Source organism: Podarcis pityusensis, assembly GCF_964106645.2.
Source record: "Podarcis pityusensis genome assembly, chromosome: 4".
NCBI classification, from domain to species: domain Eukaryota; kingdom Metazoa; phylum Chordata; class Lepidosauria; order Squamata; family Lacertidae; genus Podarcis; species Podarcis pityusensis.
The window spans coordinates 19210120-19231522 of NC_138027.1; the positions used below are offsets into that span (position 1 = coordinate 19210120).

Consider the following 21403-nt stretch of genomic DNA (forward strand, 5'->3'; position numbering starts at 1 on the left):
TCTTGCTTCTATTTTTAATTAGACACAGTTTAGTGTTACATCCGAACCGTAAACTGCATCTAGTTAATCTATAAAACTATAGTTTATTGAAACACGTTGGCTTCATAAACCAAGGTTTGAAGTTGGCTTGTTTTGGCAAACCAGAGTTAAGACTAACCAGGTGCAGTTTAGGGTGGAAATGTCACACTAAACTGTGGTTAATTCAAAATGGAAGCAAAACAGAAGTTTCTGCTCTCCTTGCAGCTGCACCAAGGAGGGGACTGTGCTAGCCTAAGACTTGTCTGGGCTCATTCCATAAGAATTATCCATTGTTTATTGTTGTGTCTGAATGCAGCCTGTAGAAGTCTGGCCAGATCTGACTTAAAGCACTAATTAAAAACAGCTGCATTTAAAACAAAGCTACCAATAAAAATCTCTCTCAGGGCCACAACTGATCTTATGCATATCAGGTAACATTACCCCCTGTTGGCCCTTTAAAAAAAAAAACGGCAGCAGAAAAGCCACTTCCAGAGGAGCAGTTAGGTCTGGAATAATGATACTTTCCTTGCCATTTATTTGCCTAACTTCAGATTGCCTTCCCCAGGGGCTTTGCCCCATGTCCTGGAATTTGGAGTGGGTGGGAAGAATAATTGGTAGAATAATTGAGAAACAGCAGGGAGAAAGAGTTTGTTTAGTTATTTGAAAGTATTTTAACCTTGCCCATCCTTGCCAAGGAGATCGCAGGGCAGGATCCAGTCAGTTTGCATTTAAGCAAACCTTTGCCTCCCCTGCTTTTACTGTCCAAAACACCGCTTGGAACTGGTGTTTCCTTTCCCGAATTAAATGAAGTGGAACTTTGGGTCCTCAGATACAGTGTTTTGCATCCTCCCTGGGTTCCTTCTCTTCCAGGTGCCTCCTTCGGGTGAATCAATGGTGAAGGCCATTCACACTTTGCACAGGCGCACTCAGTGAAGTCTGCGGACCTCAAGAGAATTCTCAGTTTTCACACCTTCCATCTTTCAGGCTAAAAGTGAGGGCCTTGAGGGTCAAACTAGATGCAGCAGAGACAATTGCAGTTGTTTGTCTGCCCCATTTGCATTTTGAACAGGAATTCTAAAGCTCCCTTTCTCCAAAAACCCCTTTCAAGCTGAGGTGGAAGGAAACTGCCATATTCAATGACATTTCTGCTGCCCGAGAGCCTCTGGAAATCTGAGACTGAATACTAGTGAAGGCTGAAATGTTCCTTTTTTCTTCTTCTTTTTCTTTTTTCTTTTGCTTCTATATATATAATTTTTATTAGTTTTTTAACATATCATTTTCAACAGTAATTAAACATACTTTTACATCTTATTCAAATTTTTGACTTCCATCAATCCTGTCTGAAAATTTTCCAATCTAATCTCTCAGTATGCATTTCTTATCTTCCCTATTACATTTCAAACTCATAACCAATGTCTCTAGCTTTTTCTACTTTGTAACACTTCACATATTTCTCCTTACAAAACTTCTTGTAGTCCTACTAGCGTAATTTGTTGATTACAGTTGCTCTTCAAATAATTCATATACTTCTTCCAATCTTCTGTAAATCTCTGGTCCCGCAGGTTTCGAATCCTTCCTGTCATTTTGTCCAATTCTGCATAGTCCATTAATTTCGTCTGCCATTCTTCTTTCGTCGGAATTTCTTCTTGTTTCCATTTCTGGGCTAACAATACTTGAAGGCTGAAATGTTTCACGTGTGTTAAGAAATATTTTGAACCTCTTAGCACACACTGAACATCTCCGCATCTCAGTAGATTATCTCCAGCCGGTATGCTAAGCAGTACATATGCAGCTCTGAACATTATGGCTGGAGCATCGTACACACTGACCACATGGGTAGGTTGACATATACACCAGCCCTTCTCCTGAAAAAACAAAACGAAATGTGTTTGGGGCTGTGACACCGGAAACCTTGCTTGCTCAAACAAATAACTCGTATTAACTTTCGGTATAGGGAATTGAATGCTTCATGTTAAGTTTGACATTGCTGCCATCTAGTGCCAGTAAGTCTTTTCCTTCAGTACAGAACAGGTTTGTTTTGTTTTTTTAATGATAGTAATAACAAAGCAGTTTTTGATCTGAAGGTGGTAGCAGTACTTGAATAGTGAACAGGTGTGCCTGGAGGGTATAATAGCAAGATGGGCTACCAGGAGATTCAGAAAGCTTGGTGTTTGCATTTTTTGGACCTTCTGCTGGCCCTGGAGCATTATTAGTAAGACTGAAAGGTTTACTTGACAGGTTTGCCCGCAGATTAAAAACCGGGCCTCTGTTTAAATGGCAAAGCAAACTAAGTAAACAAAATCTCTTTTGCAGTTTGTTCTCTTGATAGGTTGCCAGATACATCACCTACATTATCCCTGGGCCAGATTTGATTAAAACTAAATTTAAAGGCAGCCTCCCCCCCCCCCCTCGGAGTTTGCTGTTAGTTTTGAAAATAATAATAATAATAATAATAATAATAATAATAATACCCCACCCATCTGTCTGGGTTTCCCCAGCCACTCTGGGCAGCTTCCAACAAAATTTTAAAAATACAATAAAACAGCAAACATTACAGACTTCCCTAAGCAGGACTGCCTTCAGATGTCTTCTAAATCGAAATGCACATTTTTAAACCTACTCTTCTCTCAGGCTCCTGGCTGTGTGCATCTTTCTCTTCTGCACCTTTTCTGTCCCTGTTTCAAACTCCCCTGTGTCTTTCCTCTTTGTGCCTTTGCTCCAGTCCATCTTCCACTCCTTTTTTTGACCCATTATGGTTGTAGACCATGGGTGTAGCCAATCAAGTAAATCAAGAAAAATAACTCAGGTTCTCCCCCCTCCAACATGAAACCTGCCATGCCCCCCCCAAAAGACCCCCATAAATCCTGGCTACGCCCATGTTGTAAGCTCTTGCCTGATCCTTTTGCAGCAGTTCAGGGAAGTTTTTAATACGTGACATTTTAGTGAATTTTTCATCTTTGTTGGAAGCCACCCAGAGTGGCTGGGGAAACCCAGCCAGATGGGCGGGGTACAAATAATAAATTATTATTATTATTATTATTATTATCAAAAGCAGTTGGCAAAATGGCTGAAAGGGGCTTCACCAGCGCTGTAAACCGCCCTTGGCACATTACAATAACCACAACGTATGCTCTTCCCATTGAAAGTAAATTCTCCCCTCTCCAAAGCTATCCTAAGAGTTCTCTGTTGCATGCCTGCTTCATATGTGCATTTGTGTGCACGTGCTGCAAACAATGTGGACCTCAAATATCTGAAAGAGCACCTCCTTCCCTTTTGATGAGTCGATTGATTAAAATCAGTGGAGGAGACCCTTCTGCCGCTTGTGAGTTTTTGCAGGGAAGCAAGCAGCTCTTGAGAGGGCCTTTTTGGTGGTGGCCCCAAGAATGTGTAACGCCTTCCTGGCACCGTCTCTTTACAGCTTCTGTTGGTTGCTGAAGAGGCATGTCTTTTCCATGGCCCTTGAAATTTACTGATTTGGGAATTCTCCCTGTAATGCGTTGCATGGAATTATTGTTCTGGGATTGTGGGTGGTTTGTGTTTTTTTACTGTTTTAATTGTGTTTTATATGCTGTAACTTGCCCTGGGACCTTCTGGTGAAGGGCAGATAAGGAAAACAATTAATAACGGATGGTACATTTTTCTTCCCCTTTCAGCTTTTGGCCTTTCTTCAGGGATTATTTACCTTTTACCACGAGGGATATGAGCTGGCCCAGGAGTTTGCACCATACAAGCAACAGCTGCAGTTCAACTTGCAGAATGTAAGGAGGAGCGGCGTTTATCACAGCTTCTCAGATCACTGAACTCCAGCGTTAACGAAAGCCTTGCTCTGTTGCGAGGCTAAAATCTCTTGAAAACAAATCAAGGGAGCTCATGCATAAATGCAATACGCTTCATTTGTATTGCTTAGTCACGCTGATTTTCACCTGCCTGCCTTGGGTGGGGAATCCAGTTATCGATTTCACGTCTCTACGCTTTGAATTAGTACAACTTGCGCTGCCCCCAGTTCAGATAAACAACCCCATTCGAGATGTCCAGTACGTTGAACGGACTTCAGCAAAAGGATGTATAAACCCTGCCCTGTGCACAGAGGTAGACAGGCAGGGTCACACTAGCTCAGTTGGTAGAGCATGAGACTCTTAATCTCAAGGTCGTGGGTTTGAGCCCCACTTTGAATGGGGAGGACAACTCTATGCTTAGCCCATCCAATTTTGGAGCCAAGCAAGGCCCAATTTTGATGGCCCTATAAATGATCAAAATCAAATAAATTTTGCATATTTTTCTTTCTTTAGCTTGCTTTTCTTCAAAGAAAAGAAGAAGCTATTTTGCTGTTTTGCTAGACATGTGGAATAGGAAAGAGCTATGCAGGCCATAGAAGCCCCATCCCAGCCAAAAAAATGTTTAAAAATAAAAATCCAGCCACCCTTTGTGCTCCCGAAAGCCGGAGCCATTGCTATCCGTAGAATTGCAGCATGCACCCAGTCCTGCTCAACAAGGGGCTGAAATAACAATACAGTGGTACCTCGGGTTAAGTACTTAATTCGTTCTGAAGGTCCGTTCTTAACCTGAAACTGTTCTTAACCTGAAACACCACTTTAGCTAATGGGGCCTCCCGCTACTGCCGCGCCGCCGGAGCACGATTTCTGTTCTCATCCTGAAGCAAAGTTCTTAACCCGAAGTAATATTTCTGGGTTAGCAGAGTCTGTAACCTGAAGCGTCTGTAACCCGAGATACCACTGTATTAATAAAAAGTGAGTGCGAAGCTGAATCACTGATTCAGACTGAGTGCAAGGTGCAGAGAAAATGAGCTTCGTTTTAGACAGGGCTGGGAAACCTCAGGACTCGGGAATCAAATGCAGCCCGCCCGCCCCCCAGGCCTCTCATAATCTGCCCCACAGAATTTTCTCTGTGCCACACCCCTCTCCCCAGACCACATCCCTCGCAACCCTACATTGCACCCTGAGCACTTGTCGCTCAGTGTGCCTGATGTCCGATGTGTCAGGATGGAGAATAGAGAAAGGTGTATGAGTGTGTTTAGAATGTAGCCCACTGTACAGAGGTGAAATTTGCTCCTGGCCCCTTCCAGCAACAGCATAGGCCCTCGGATGCCTCCCCAGGTGAGGTGCGAGGCTGTTCAGAAAGGACCGTGAGCCTTGGGATGATGAAAGAGGTTTGCCGCCCCTGATTTCAGATGACCAGCACTAAATCTTGGCTCCAGATCTAAGGAGATGGCAGCTTGGGCAAAATGTCTTCAGTGGAAAACACATACATGCACATCTGGCGTGGGTTTGCCTTTTGGCCATTTCCCGGTGGTCCTAATCCATGCTGTTTGGTTAACAAATGGAGGTTGCATCTTCTTCCTCTTCCTCTTGTCATGGTCTGCCCAGCAATGCCAGTCTCTGGTGCTGATGTTGCCAGCGCTTCACATAATGCCGTTAATTGGAAATGCTCCCCCACTAAGAATAGTTTAAAGGGAGAAATCTTTGGAAGCAAGCAGTTGATAAAGGGAATGACCTGCAGTCAGAATTTCTGAACCTCTCTGCAGAACCGCTTTGTGAATCCAGCCTCTGTGAAAAGTACAGAATTAAACTTCCACCCTTAACATCCAATACTGTAGGCGGTTAGAGATGGAAGAAATTTGGATAATAAAAGCCATCTTCCATCCAGATTACATAGCTGGTTAGGAGTGGTTTCTTTCCTTTTAAAAAAAATTCCCTGAAGGCATATAAACTCCTAATAAGTGAAGTAAAGTGCCCACCTGTAGGAAATGTATTTATTTACTTACTTGACAAGATTTATGTTTCAGTTAGTAAGGCTCGAGGATGTGGACAAGGGGCTCGTAAACCTCTAAGTAGTTTACATAAAACAATATGAAATATTCATGAGAAAATATTGATAAAGATCAAACGTTAAAAACTACTGGACATAGTCCAATTCATCAATGCAAGTGTGTGTGTGTGTGTGTGTGTGTGTGTGTGTGTCTGTATTTACCTTCCTTCAAGGAGCCCAAGATAGCAATTAGCAGCTTTAAAACAAAAAAGACTTGTGTGGGTAACAGAAATTGCTGAGTTGTTCGCTCAAACCTTCAGGTTCTGCAGAGAGGTGCAGTGCCGACTTGAGGCAAAGGATTAGGAAAATGTGGGGAGCAGAATATGGCCCTTGTGGGAGCCGCCCCCCACCTTTATCTCCCTCCCAAAAAGAACCGAGGCAAATAAGAAGGTTGGGAAGGAGAGAAACGCGTTAAGAGCAATGTGATTAAGATTGTAACTCAACCCTTAACTTTTTTTAAGCACCAGGGGTCACTGTTGCTTCACGACATGCAACACATTCCTTCTCTGTACTCTTGTCGTTGCTACTCTAGTGGTGCAGGGCAATTTTTACTGTTCGTAATATGCGCTGAGCCCATAAGTTCTTTAGCTAAGCCACTTAATAAGTTTCTGAGTCAAGGGGGGCTTCTAGCCACGAGCGTGCATCAATTAGATGCACCAGCTTCAGTTGCATGGCAGGGTGATTCCATGCCCCTGTTGGACTTCTGAAAGTATCTGTGCTTGCTGTTGGATTTTTGCCGCACAGGAAAAGGGGTGCTTGGGGGTAAGCAAATTTTACTTCTGCTAGTTACAAAACCTGTCGTTGTATTTCTGGTGCGCGTTCCTGCATCTGCCACGCTTTTGACAAATCCACTACATGTTCTTCCTGGAACAGAAAGTCTTTGTTGTTGCCATACCCAAGTCAACAAGCATTAGGTGTTCTCACAATATCTGAGTCTCTTGCAATCCTTTAATCCTTTTATTCCTGGACATCTCCTGTAGCCTTGGCAGGTCTAGTACTATCCAGTGTAGCCTATGATAGGCTCTTAGATATGTGTTCAAGGCTATGCACGTCAACTCAGAAATAAGCCCTGTTGAGTTAAAGCGGACTGCAGTTCTAAATAGCCTCCCGCTTGATCCCCCCCCCCACTGTTTCTAGTAGGAGCATCGTAGGAAGACCTTTGCACTTTTGGACAAGCACTGATTGGTACAATGGACAGGTACAAGAGGAAACAGGGCCTCCTACACCATTCGGAGTTGCAGTGTCCCTTTCATGCATCCCCAGCTCCCTCCAATCCACCCCTGAATGAACACATTGCCAAAGCAACTTCAATTAGTGTGACCACTCTTTAGTGGGCATGTAAGGTAAAGGTAAAGGGACCCCTGACCATTAGGTCCAATCGTGGCCGACTCTGGGGTTGCGGCTCTCATCTCACATTATTGGGCAAGGGAGCCAGCATACAGCTTCCAGGTCATGTGGCCAGCATGACTAAGCTGCTTCTGGCAAATCAGAGCAGCGCACAGAAACGCCGTTTACCTTCCCGCCAGAGCGGTACCTATTTATGTACTTGCACTTTGACGTGCTTTCGAACTGCTAGGTTGGCAGGAGCTGGGACCGAACAACGGGAGCTCACCCGGTCACGGGGATTCGAACTGCCAACCTTCTGATCAGCAAGTCCTAGGTTCGGTGGTTTAACCCACAGAGCCACCTGCGTCCCTTAGTGGCCATGTAGATAGCACAAAATTTTGGGTAGCTCTGCAAGTAAGCTAAGTAGAATTGCAGCCTGCTCTGCCTGAACACAAATTCCATTTCCTTTGGAGCAAAAGATTTACCCGAGAATTTTCCTGTCTCTTTTTTTAAAGAAGTTTAAAATTTTTATTTTTTTACCAACAACCAAAACACAAATAGTGAAACCCCCCCAGGCGGCTGATACATTGGGTATACATAATCAATAATAACATATTCAAATCAACTATACGTACAATTTTATATACGTTAACACTCCTCCATCCACATGGTTTATTTAACGTTTAACATTTTAATTGTCCCCAATTGTTCAAACCTACCCAAATAATTCAATATCCTCTCAAATCAATCCTCCTCTTTCTCACTGACCTTAAACCCTTTCATTCTATGTATCTTCACAGTTAGGTATTCTAAAATTATGATAGTATTTAGTTTTTTCCTCCATTGGTTCACCCCTAGCTCTTCTGCATTTTTCCTATTACTCGCTATAACCTGTGTGGCTGCCGTTACCATCAATTTTACCCATTTACATTCCTCTTTTGTTTTTAACTCGGTGCTACTCAGACTAATATGAACCATTAATTTAGATATTCCCACCTTCCTACCCACAATTCCTGATATTTCTATACCAATCTGTTTCCAAAATTCATTAACTAACGGACAATCCCACCTTGGCCTTTTGGCTAAGATCAAGTGTAGTATCTGTTCTTATCTGTCTCTTTTTGTTGGTTGGTTTAGAGCACCTTGCTGCAAAATGAGTTGTGCACATGGTGTTAGTGGATCCGTACAAACAGGGGTTGTGTTCTTCAAACCTCGCACACCGCCTCTCCAGTCCAGAACCCTGTATATTTTTTGCGCTTTTTAAGGAATTCGGAAACTCATACAAGCAGTGTGGTAGAAGAACAGAAATCATAGGGAAGCTTCGTTACACGGGGTTGACAGTATTTTGCTAATAGACCTGAACTGCTTCTTAGCTTCTCGTTCAGTGCCCGAACGAATGAATGCGTGAAAAGGATGCTTGACGTGAATGTGTCTCCTCAACCTTTCAGCGGCTTTCAACACCATGGTAACCTTCTGGAGCGGCTGTCCGAGTTAGGGGTGGGTGGTAAAAGCAGCATTTGACAAGGCTTGCTTTTACTGCAATTCCCTCAGAGCAGACGTCAGTTCCATTTTGGTAGGCCGCTCTCAAAATTGCATTGGCATGAGCTTAATTCATCACTTCTGTTGTTGTTGTCGTTTTACAGACCCGGAATAATTTTGAAAGCACAAGGCAGGAAGTGGAACGGCTTATGCAGAGAATGAAGTCTGCCAGCCAGGACTACAGGCCACCAAGCCAGTGGACAATGGAAGGCTATCTCTATGTTCAAGAGAAGCGTGAGTATTTAACACAGCCGAATCAAACTGCACACTGAGCATTAGGCCTCTGTTCACCAGCTGCTGGGAATTGCTGTTGCACTGAGGTTCGACCTTGTGGACTTCCCATAGGCATCTGGTTGGTCATGGTAGGAAAAGAAACCTGGGGTGGATGGGCCACTGGCCTGGTCCAGCAGGTCTCTCTTACCTTTATGATAGATGATGCTGTCTTTCCCATCACTGTGCTGATATCTTTGAGTAAGGTTTGATTGGCATGAAAGGCATATGAGAGTTGTCCTAGTCATCCAGAGAGCCAGCATACAATCATAGTTACATTTCATTGAAAATATCTCAATTAAAATAAAGTGAACAAATAAAAAAAGAAGCAAAAAATGCATAAGAAATGCAAAGAAGAAGAAAAACACGATAATTCCATACGTTCTTGTCTAATGCAAAGGTATTTAAATGAAATTATTATTCTAATACACATTTATTTATTTATGACATTGCAAATATCATTATATTTGCCCATACACAATCTATGTCTACAAGCTCTCCATACACTCTGTGTCTACAAGTTTGTATTTTGTAAGAGCTGTCGTGCCTTCTAGGTAAAAGTACAGTGGTACCTCGCAAGACAAATGCCTCGCAAGACGGAAAACTCGCAAGACGAAAGGGTTTTCCATTTTTGAGTTGCTTCGCAAGACGATTTTCCCTATGGGCTTGCTTCGCAAGACGGAAACGTCTTGCAAGTTTGTTTCCTTTTTCTTAAAACCGTTAATACAGTTGCAACTTGACTTCGAGGAGCAACTCATAACACGCGGTGTGCGTCTCCATAGGGGCAAGAACGCATGAAGGCGGGTTCTGAGGGAGAGGGAGCTTTGTTTCGGCGAAAAATAGCAAGGCGCGCACACTTCCCTCCCCACAACTCCCAGTTAGGGAGGCCAGGCTCCGGGGATCTTCGGACGGGGCTCCTTCCTTCTCCCCCCCCCCAGCGCCCCGGCGGTGACAAGAGTGCCTGCCCGGGCCCTCCGGCGCTCGCCCTGCGAGGGGCGCCCCCTACCTGCATCTCCGCGCTTTCCAACCCCGCGACGTCGATGGCTGCGGCAAGTTTGCCTCTCGGTGTGTGTGCGCGCGAGTGTGTGTTCTCCTCGCCCCGCTCGAGTTAGTCCCGGCGCAGCGCAGGCAGCAGGTGAGTCACCCTTTGGCAGCGCGGAAGGTGCCGGGCCAGGCAAGGTCAGCTCGGGAGCCACCGGGGACGCGCCCCCGCACTCCTCTCCAACGGGCTGGATGCACCCCTCTCCGCTCGCGCGCTTCTGGCTGGCTGGCCAGCTGCAGCAGCAACAGGGGCAATAGGCATCCACCGTCGCTGACGCTCCCTCCCTCCCTCCTGCCCGCAGCTGGCTGGCTGGCGCTCTCGCTTTCTTTCGGGCTGCAGCTGCAGAAGGGATTTTGCACCAGACAACTTTTAGGCCGGTAGGAGTTTTGACTACCGCGGCGACAGCAGCAGCAGCAGCAAGACGGCGCTGACTGTTGGGAAAAAGCACCAAGGCAAAAGCCAGCTCCAGATGGCTGGAATGCAAAACAGGATGTTATGGTTTGCAGATGTACTGTTGGGGAAAAGGTGGAGCCTATTCTCTGTACTGAGCACCGGATGTTAGCTCAGTGTGTTATATGACCTGTACTGGAAGTGCAGGGGCGGAGTTTGTGACTCTTCTAATGGAGACTGAAGGGTGCAGTCACATTTCTATGTACTGTTGAGTGACAGGAATAAAACATGTAGAAAGGACTCCTGTCTGTCTCATTTCTCCTCCCTGGGAGAATGCAGGGAGGGAGGGAGAAGCAGAGAAGCAGAGGGTGTGTTCTATCTCACGACTAATGAGAAGAATCGCCGGGTTTGTTTACCTAGCCTGCCGGAGGTCGCAGACGGACGGTAAACACAGTATCTCGCTCAATTGCCTCGGGGGAAGCCAGGTACCTCTGACTGTGAGCCGAAGATACTAACATATGGCAGCCTTCGGATGGTTGCGATTCATCGGACATCTGCATGAGAGGCTGGTGGATTGTCCTCCTCTGCTCCAAGGAGGAAGAGAAGCGTCTGAAAGAAGCCAGAGGCTCAACAGACAGCTGGTGGAAAGAAGAGGTGTTTTCCAGAGCAACAAAGTTCAAGGTATGCTGCATTTCGGGCTAAAAGTGTGAACGCAGTTTGATTAATTCACTGGTTCACGGAGCTGCATTTTGGAAAAACAAAAGCTCCGGGAGGAAGAGGCCTGCAGCTTAAAGGCTGAAGCCTGCATTCCACAAATTCTTGTGGTTGATAAACTGTCCTATTGAAATGCATTGTTGCTAAGTAACGGAAAGTTGGAAAATTACTGGCAAAGGGGCTGGACTGTGAGTGTGAGCCTGGGAAAGCGAAACAAAACCAGAGAATGTTTTGGCTACAAGTTTACGTGCCCTTGGAAGGGACTTTCCATAGCAGCCAGAGTTTAGCTGCCAGGTGCAAAAGAGCGTAAACAACTTGCAGTTTGCCTGCCTGAGTGAGAGAGGAAAAAAACAACTGTTGGATTTTACAGTTTTGCTTGACAGTGTGAGCTGGAGGCTTGGCTTCAAAATGGATGCCAAGAAAGGGGGAGACTTGCCTAACTCATCTCCCCTGACCAGAGACAGTTATTCATCAGGGTCTGGATGGATAACTACCCCAGAAGGGGTGAGCCAAGATGATGCTGGCCAAGTTCCTAAGAGCTCATCGAAAGCTGAGGAGAGCTTTGACCCCAGAGGGGAGAGTGCAGGAACTGTGGCTGTTGGAACTGTTGGTGTTCCTGAACAAGGTGCAATGGGTGTTGCTGACAGGGGGAGGGAAGAACAGAGTTCAAATCTCCCCACTGATGATGCTACTGGGAAGCATGGAGTAGCATTGAGTGCTGTCCGATGCTACAATTGTGGACAGACTGGGCATCTACAGCGAAACTGTAAGAAGCCGCGCCAGTCAAGAAGAGCAAAGAGCAGCTCTACGAAGCCTGAGGCGTCAGGCAAAAGCCGTTCCAAGTGCCAGGTGAAACCTGCAAAGGCTATGATGGCGAAAGGAACCACGCCAGATGTTGGGAACTCGTTCATAATTGACACGGGCGCGACGGTTCATATGTGCCCGCACAGACAACTGTTTTCGACGTTGAAGAAGCAAAGCTTCGCTGTGAAACAGGCCAACGGTCAAGAGTTGGAAGCAACAGGAATTGGGACTGTGTATCTTGAGAGTCTGAACTTGACTATAAGTGATGTTTACCTGGTTCCAGAACTGAGATTTAATCTGCTGAGCGTGTCGCAGATTGCAAAGAAAGGACTGAAACTGTCCTATGATGCTAAAAGCTGCAAGATCTACAAAGATGGAGAACTGTTTCTTACTGCCAAAGAGAAAGATGGACTGTATTTGTTGACTTTTGATCAAAGTGATTACATGAAATGTAATTCTTCTGTTTCTAACGAAATCTCTCTTGCAGGTGTGACCAGTGTGAGCACCAGAAAGCTGACCAAGAAGGTCGACAGAGCATTTCAGCGGGTGTATGCTGATGTGATTGGTCCTCTAGGACCATCTAGAGGCAGTGCAAAGTATTACCTTTTGTGTGTGGATTGTTTCACAAATTATTCTTGGGTTTATATGATGGAGAAACCGCAAGAAACTTTAGAAAAGTTTCAGGAGTTTTGTGACAAGGTTAAAAATATGCATGATGCTAACATTGATTGTCTTTTCACAGATGACAAACAAGTTTTTCTGTTACAGAAGTTTCAGAAGTTCCTGGATGGAAAAGGGATAGACCACAAAATTGCTGTTTCGCCAGAAGCGTGGAACAGGGGGGTCTGTGTTAGAGTGAACAAAGAATTGCAAAAGGGGATGAATGCGCAATTGCTGAGTTCACATTTGCCACATGAATATTGGGCCGAATCGCTAGCGTCCTATCTTCATGTGTGGTTGAGAAAAGTCTCAACAGAGTTGGGATGTTCTCCTTTTGAGAAGCTGTTCAATAGAAAACCTTCTGTTGCCTACTTTAAGGTTTTCGGGTCTCATGTGAGAACAGAAGCTCCAGGTGGAGTAAAGAATGCCAGAGGCATTTTTGTGGGATATGAAAAGGGTCTCTACAGAGTAATTTTGTCTGAATCTGGTCAGGTGATTCTCACAAAGTTTCTAGAGAGTGCTCCAGAGCAAGAGCGGGTTGTAGAACAAACATTTCCCACAGGTGGCAATTCAGATGATGATGATGATTTTTCTGATGTCACAGATTACAGTGGTACTACTGACGATGACAGTGATAGCTCAGAGAGTTCAGTTGTAACAGTCATTGAGAGAAAATCTCACACAATGGATAGACCTTCACAGATGAAGGAAGAACCACTTTTAGCCAATGCTACTGGTTCTCAACAAAGTCCTGAGGTTGAACCAGTGAGCACAGAGAATCAGAACCTCATACGCAGGTCTGAAAGAGTCACAAAGGGTGTACCACCAAAGAGGTACTCAAAAGAGTTTGCTAACTTAGCTGTTGCATGTGTTGCTATTGTTAACAACTCAAAGCAGATTAAAGCAGTGTCTAAGTCAGAGACAAAGACACAACAGAGAGTAGCTAGCCAAGGTAATGCAGAAGCACCCATTCCTTGGAAGCCAGACAACCAGAGAGGTACACTGGTGAAACCAGTGGTGGGAAGTTCCAAGGGTGGAACTGAAACAACAGGGGACTGTTATATGTATAACAACTGTTTGTTTTCTTCTCTGGATCGTGTTTTGCCTATTGATGCTTTTGGGGGAGGATGTTGGGGAAAAGCACCAAGGCAAAAGCCAGCTCCAGATGGCTGGAATGCAAAACAGGATGTTATGGTTTGCAGATGTACTGTTGGGGAAAAGGTGGAGCCTATTCTCTGTACTGAGCACCGGATGTTAGCTCAGTGTGTCATCTGACCTGTGCTGGAAGTACAGGGGAGGAGTTGTGACTCTTCTAATGGAGACTGAAGGGTGCAGTCACATTTCTATGTACTGTTGAGTGACAGGAATAAAACATGTAGAAAGGACTCCTGTCTGTCTCATTTCTCCTCCCTGGGAGAATGCAGGGAGGGAGAGAGAAGCAGAGAAGCAGAGGGTGTGTTCTATCTCACGACTAATGAGAAGAATCGCCGGGTTTGTTTACCTAGCCTGCCGGAGGTCGCAGACGGACGGTAAAAACAGTATCTCGCTCAATTGCCTCGGGGGAGGCCAGGTACCTCTGACTGTGAGCCGAAGATACTAACACTGACTGTAGTGCAAAGGGTCGGAGCAAGGCGAGCCAAACCGATCCCGGGGGCTCAGGCAGCAACCTCCGCCCTGCCTCCCCCCACGCCCCGCGCCCGCCTCTCCCTCCCAAGCACCCCCCTTTTTTGAGGTTTTTGAAGACTTTGGTGATTTTTGAAGCTTTTCCAAAACTTTCCCGACACCGTGCTTCACAAGACGAAAAAAATCGCAAGACGAAAAAACTCGCGGAACGAATTAATTTCGTCTTGCGAGGCACCACTGTAAAAGGTAAAGGACCCCTGGACAGTTAAGTCCAGTCACAGGTGACTATGGGGTTGTGGTGCTCATCTTGCTTTCAGGCCGAGGGAGCCGGTGTTTGTCCACAGACAGCTTTCCAGGTCATGTGGCCAGCATGACTAACCACTTCTGGTGCAAGGGGACACCGTGATGGAAACCAGAGCGCACGGAAACACCGTTTACCTTCCCACCACAGTGGTACCTATTTATCTACTTGCACTGGTGTGCTTTCGAACTGCGAGGCTGGCAGAAGCTGGGACAGAGCAACGGGAGCTCACCCCGTCACGGGGATTCTAACCACCAACCTTCTGATTGCCAAGCCCAAGAGGCTCAATGGTTTAGACCACAGCGCCACCTGTGCCCTTCTACCCATTGATTAAAGGGGGACATAGATTTATCCTTCCAATGGATCAATATAAGTCTTTCAGCTGTAGTGAGGGCGTGAGGAATCCATTTAGGTTGACCAGTTGTCAAATTCCATATGGGCAGTACATAATTTAAAAGAATATTATCCTATGACAGTATTAGCTCCCCCCTCCCGCCACCCCGGTACCATGGAAATATTTATATAATCTAGTACTTTCTCCCAAAACTCCATAAATGTGCAACATTGCATAGACATATCCAGTGTTTGTATAGAAAGTGACTATCTACAGCAACGTATTATTGCAAGGATAATGCTTCTTTGAGCCAGCATCTAACCATGGGAATACTGTCAATAAAGGAATATCAGTGGTGAGCACACAAGCTTTCCTCTGTAGTAATAGTTGTTTCATCAGCCCTTATCCACACAGTGAGCCATCATCACATTGGCCTGGTTCGCACAGCACAATAAACAAAAGTATTCCTTGCTGGGACTTCATGAACTTACAGGTTCTGAGAGGGCCTCACAGCCGTCTGCAGTTCCCGGTCCTCCTGGGCTCTCAGCTCAGGCCAAGTCTGGCTTTGTGTGCTGTCCAAACCAGGACTTGTGGTTAAACTTCTCCCTTGTAACCACAACCAGTAAGAAAGGATACAGGTCATGGTTATTGGGAAGAGGGCTCAGTGTAGCCCAGGAACATAATAATAATAATAATAATAATAATAATAATAATAATAATAACAACAACAACAAAACAACAACAACAACAACAAACAACAAAACAACAACAACAACAACAACAACAACAACAACAACAATAAATAAAATAATAAAATTTTATTTATATCCTGCCCTCCCCAGCTGAAGCTGGGCTCAGAGCGGCTAACAACAGTAAAATAATACAGCATTCTAAAATCAATTCATTATAAAATCAGTTCAAATCAAATTGATGGCAACCATTGGGCTAGAGTTCTGTGAAGAATTACCAAAGGAGGGGGTCAGGCTGTGCCTGGGCCAAAGGCCTGGTGGAACAACTCTGTCTTGCAGGCCCTGCGAAAAGATGTCAAGACCCGCAGGGCCCTAGTCTCTTGTGACAGAGTGTTCCACCGGATCGGGGCCACAACCAAAAATGACCTGGCTCTGGTTGAAGCCAGCCTAACCTTTCTGTGGCCCGGGACCTCCAAGATGTTTTTGTTTGAAGACCATAAGGTCCTCCGTGGGACATACCAGGAGAGGCGGTCTCGTAGGTACGAGGGTCCCAGGCCTTATAGGGCTTTAAAGTTTAAAACCAGCACCTTAAACCTGATCCTGTACTCCACCGGGAGCCAGTGCAGCTGGTATAGCACTGGGTGAATGTGATCCCGCAGCAAGGACCCCGTAAGGAGTCTCACCACGGCATTCTGCACCCGCTGGAGTTTCTGGGTCAGTCTCAAGGGCAGCCCCACGTAGAGCGAGTTACAATAAAAAAGGGCCAGGGAGGAGAAAATTGGCTGTGAGTTGCTCTCCCGGAGCCTGGATGATTGCATTCTCCCAGTAAGCCATCGTTTGGCTTTCTGTGTCATGCAAACCAGACTATTGTGAGTATCCTTGCCAGGAGCCACTATAGACAGAAACAGGAAGGCTTCCAGTGTGTTGACATCATTGTATCAGGAACTTGAAAAAAGTTGTGCTTGGAGCATCTCTCCCAGAAACCTACCGTTTTTGCAGCGCTGGTGTGATAAGCTCTAAAATGTAGACTTGCTCTTAAGCTGCTGGCTCTGTAGCTCAAAAGATCTTTCCCCAGTCTTCACCTGGGTTGGAATTATTTTAAACGTTTGTGTGTGTGTGTGTTTTACAGTTTTATCTCTTGTTGTTTGCTTCCCTGCGCTGCTTTGGGAAGAGGGGAAAGATATAAATATAATAGTTAATGAGCAGTTGTTGTTGTTGTTGATGATGATAAGAATAACATTAATAACATCATCAAATCTAAAACGGCAAGTGCAATGACAGTGTAGCTTAAAGTTATGACTGCATTGCAAGGGGTTGGACTAAATGACTGTCGTGGTCCCTTCCATCTCTACAATTCTGTGATTGGCTTCCTCATCAAAGTGTTTTCGCCTTTTGCTGAACCCTCTTCCCCCTGCCCCGTGGCCTTCGTGGCTTGTCCCCCCCCCCCCCCGAAGCAGAGTTCCCCACTTTAATAATAGCGGCAGATTGCTTTGAGTACCTTTTGTACCTTTTAGTTGACTGATAATAACAAAATGTGATTAAAAAGAAATCTGCTAATCGGAAATTACCTTGAGCATTATTAAAAGGAGGGCAAGGACACCAGGAAATGCTGGGCACACGCAGTGCTTTATTAAACAGTCGAAGGCCATCTCAACACGCTCTTATTGAAGAGGAAAAGGATTTGGTCATTTGTTTAAGCTGAGGAGGTGGGGAGGAGTGACGCAGTCATTACCTTGGTCTCGGAAATGAATGCACTGGGTCTGCTTGTTTCACTACCCTATGGACTTTGGCTGCCCACATCGGTTTATTGAGAATGTTATCCAAAAAAAAAAAAAAAGGATAGAATCTTAATTTGGCATTAGGGGGAGGGGGAAGTAATGGGTTGCATTTTACATGGGCATTGCCTGCAAAGTTCACTTGAAATACACCAGGACATATGTTTATACTTCACTCTCGCCAAGGTTTCTCTGAGTTTTTTCTGTGAGCTGGCATAACAGAAAATACATTAAATATGTGTGAAATCTTTTTTTTTTTAAAAAAGGCTGAATATCTCTCTTCCTTTTATTCCCCCAAACTGACAAAAATAAATAAATGTCTGGCTCAGACTCTGAGGTCCAGCCTGACCTGAGAGCAACCATTGTTCTATCTATTTTGCCAGGAATATTTTTCCTTAGGAAGCATTTATGCAAATAAGAGAAGTACAAATTTTCCTTTTCACCTCTTGGTCTCTCTCCCTCCCTCCCGTTTTCTTTATTTTTCTTTTTTAGGACCTCTAGGGTTCACCTGGATAAAACATTACTGTACCTACGACAAAGGGACGAAAGCATTCACGATGAGTGTTTCTGAAGCCAAATCTGGAGGGAAAGTCGTAAGTGTTATCGCGAACCGCCTTCTAAATTGGAAAAGGGCACCATAGCTTTTCCTCCATTGATTTCAAGTTAGGGAATGGACATAAACTAGGAAAGATGTTGCTACTTAGAGGGTTACGGTGTGTCCAAATCAAAACGGTTTTTATGTAGTCTGATATTGACAGTCAAAGACGGAAACTCAAACCACATCGTTTTGCAGAAAAGCTTCTTCTTTCTTAAAGAAAACTAAAAATGAACTTTTCCCACATTTGGCCTTCACAGAGTACACAGCAAACATTTAAACCACTTTATCCTACCCCAAAGAATCCTGGGAAGCATAGTTTACCCCCCACAGAGCTATAATTCCCAACACCCTAAAAAAACAAACTACAGTTCTTAAGATTCCTGGGGGGGACGGACAGAATGTGCTTTAAATGTACACAGCCCCAGACATGTTCAGCTGATCTTTTCCTGGGTCTGACCACTACCTTCTATTCATTATCATAAGTGCAATGGCAGTAATTTGTGGGTTCTTTAACCTTTTCCGTGAATTAGCGCCATTGCACCCATGCATTCGTCCACTGTGAATTTTCAGCAACTAATTTAACTTCGAGTAAAAGCTAAACCTCAAGAGACAGGCTACCTTTCCAAAGGAGGGGGCGTGATTTTTGAAGGTTCTGATGTGCAACTTTTCATAACGGTCACCTCCAGGCTTGATTATTGTAACTCTCTCTACACGGGGCTACCTTTGAAGCTGACCCAGAAACTCCAGCGGGTGCAGAATGCCACGGCAAGGCTCCTTACAGGGTCCTTGCTGCGGGATCACATCCATCCAGTGCTTTAACACTGGCTCCCGGTGGAGTACAGGGTCAGGTTTAAGGTGCTGGTTTTGACTTTTAAAGCCATATACGGCCTAGGACCCACGTACCTACCTATGGGACCACCTCTCCTGGTATGCCCAGTGGAGGATTTTAAAGTCCACAAATGACATCACTTTGGAGGTCCCAAGTCGCAAGGTGGTTAGATTGGTCTCAACTAGGGCCAGGGCCTTTTCAGTACTGGCCCCGACTTGGTGGAACACTCTGTGACAAGAGACTAGGGCCCTTCGGGACTTGACATCTTTCCGCAGGGCCTGCAAGACAGAGCTGTTCCACCTGGCCTTTAGTTTGGACTCAGTCTGACCCTTATGCCCCCCCCCTTACGGTTTTGATCCATGGGCTACTTTTAAAATGAGGCAGCATTTTAAATTGCATTTTAACCTGTATTTTAAATTGTTTTTTCCCCCTATTATGTTTTTATTGTAATTTTACTGGTGTTAGCCGCCCTGAGCCCGGCTCTGGGGAGGGCGGGGTATAAATAAAAATTATTAATATTATTATTATTAATTCTTTGCATAGCTCCTTTTGCCTAATCTTCAGTCATTCTCCACTTGGGCAATAGACATGTAGGAAGGATTCTTGTCGCTTTGCCCTTAAAATCTCTCTACCCTCCCTCCTCAATCTTTGCCTATAAAGAGTCTCTTTTCAGACCTAGTTTGTCTGAAAAGGGGCCCTGGTTGAGAAAGTTGGAAGCATGCCTAATATCACTCCTCACTTAAAGACTGCTCTTTTAGCTCTTTTACTTCACCACATTGTGTCTCACTGTTCCTGGGAAGTTATTTGGAACATAGGTGCCAGCTCCCTGGGTGCCCGAGCAGCCACAAAATCCCCCACGAAGGGGCCGGGCACCCACAATTTTCAGTGCCCACGGCCCCCGGGTACCCATGGTTGCAGGGCCAAGTTGGCACTCCTCTTTTTTTTGTAAATAATTTTTATTCGTTTTCCAATAAAGAGGGGAAAAACATTCCTATTAATAACAAATCAAGCCCAATCTTACCACATTCAAAAACAAAAACCAATACAGCAAATTATAGAGTCCGATTTAATTAATTTCAATGAGACTTCCCATGTTCTGGATTGCAAGAGCTAAAGGTCCATCCTTTATCTTTCTGCTATCTTCTTTGTTACTTCACAATTTCCCAGTCCTGATACTGACAATCTCCTCTCTCGATCAATCAGTCGCTGGTATAACTCTCCATCTTGTTTTACATAACCATTCCTTATTTCTGTAATCACGCAGGTGGCTTTTTCCACATTGTTCTCAGTCTTCATATTTTAAAGCACAGCCCTCCTTCAGTGACCCCTCCTTTTCTGCTGATTGTTGCTCTACTACTCTCTGGGCTTCCATCCAAGGTTGAAGTTAATTAGCGACGTCGCACTGTCTTTGATCTTTCTAAACCGGCCGATGTTTCAAATGTACTGTAGGGGTGTACTTGGAAATCAGTAAGTTGCATAAAGATTGTTTCGGTTTCCCCATAAAAAGCCACGCCAGCTCTCTGGGGCCCTCGGACAGCTGGCAGGCATCCAGAGTTTACAGTCACCCTCTTTTCAAACTGTGATAATGTGATAATATTCCATGCAAGTACACCTCTTGTAATTCCAATAAATAAATATCTCCACTCTTCCCCTATTAAAGACTTTTCTTTCTGCTTCAGAGCTGCTACCATCTCCATTTTCCTTCCTCAGCCCAAGCTGATCTGATCATATCTGATCTTACTCTGCCAATTTTGATCAGGGCTCGGCCGAGGACTGCGATGGTGCCAAGTTGGCACTCCTGACTGGGAGGAATATTAGTGCATGAGAGGAACAGCATAAATTCACAATTACTTTAGGGCAGGGGGTTCACTTAGTTAAAGAAATCCTGACCAAATGAGTTTCAGTTTGGTCAGTTAACCAAGCTGAGCTTTTAACGAACCTGCTAATTAATCAAGCAGCCCCGTAATCCAGTGGCCCCAGGGAGAGCAGGCCATAGGAAACATGAGATCTCCCTCTCTCTGCGGGTGAAGAGAGACCTCTGACCTGGGAGAAGAGGGTACAATGCCAGTTTTCTCCCTCGCTGCCACTGTGGAAACTCTAGCAACCTTTGCCCTGTCGACTCCCGACGTTGGTTGGACTGAAATGGAGGCATGCCAGGGCACAAGGTTTGGAAGGATGTCAAGGGAGAACCAGGGGGAGGTTTGAATCCAAAGGTGTCCCCCACCCCAATATGCCAACATGTTCCCAAACCACAAATCAAACTACACCAGTCCTGAAGTTGATGTAGCTTATTCAGGCTTGCTCCCCTCTTGTTGTTCCCATTTGGAAGGAAATAAGTGTAAGTTAAGAAAAGGGAAAAATATCCGAAATGAGCTCAAGGTCTTTGCAGGGCATTGGGTGAGAGGGCGGAATTGCTTCCCTGCCTCCACAACTCCTCAGCCTTAGGGTGGCATCTCAAATCTGCATCTGTCACGAAGTAACACCACTGAAGGAAATCTTGGTTTGGGGCAGTTCCCACATCTGTCACAGCAGACAGCACGTCAGACGAGCTTTTCCCTCTGTGTGAGACGCCTCCTTCTGCTCCCCACAAATTCATTAAGTGCTGCCGAATTTAGTATGAATCGCAATTTTTCACCAGATAAAATGTTTTTAGTTAGTTGAATAT

General features: G+C 45.1%; 1 protein-coding gene across 1 annotated transcript in view; it reads left to right on the plus strand.

The window, feature by feature from the left end:
* ARHGAP42 (Rho GTPase activating protein 42) overlaps window positions 1-21403 on the plus strand; it is a 177062-nt gene that overhangs the window by 115551 nt on the left and 40108 nt on the right. Inside the window, exons 7-9 of the mRNA XM_081001917.1 lie at window positions 3672-3776; window positions 8814-8943; window positions 17804-17904. Of these exons, the coding sequence (XP_080858043.1) occupies window positions 3672-3776; window positions 8814-8943; window positions 17804-17904 (336 nt within the window). The remainder of the gene's footprint in view (window positions 1-3671; window positions 3777-8813; window positions 8944-17803; window positions 17905-21403) is intronic.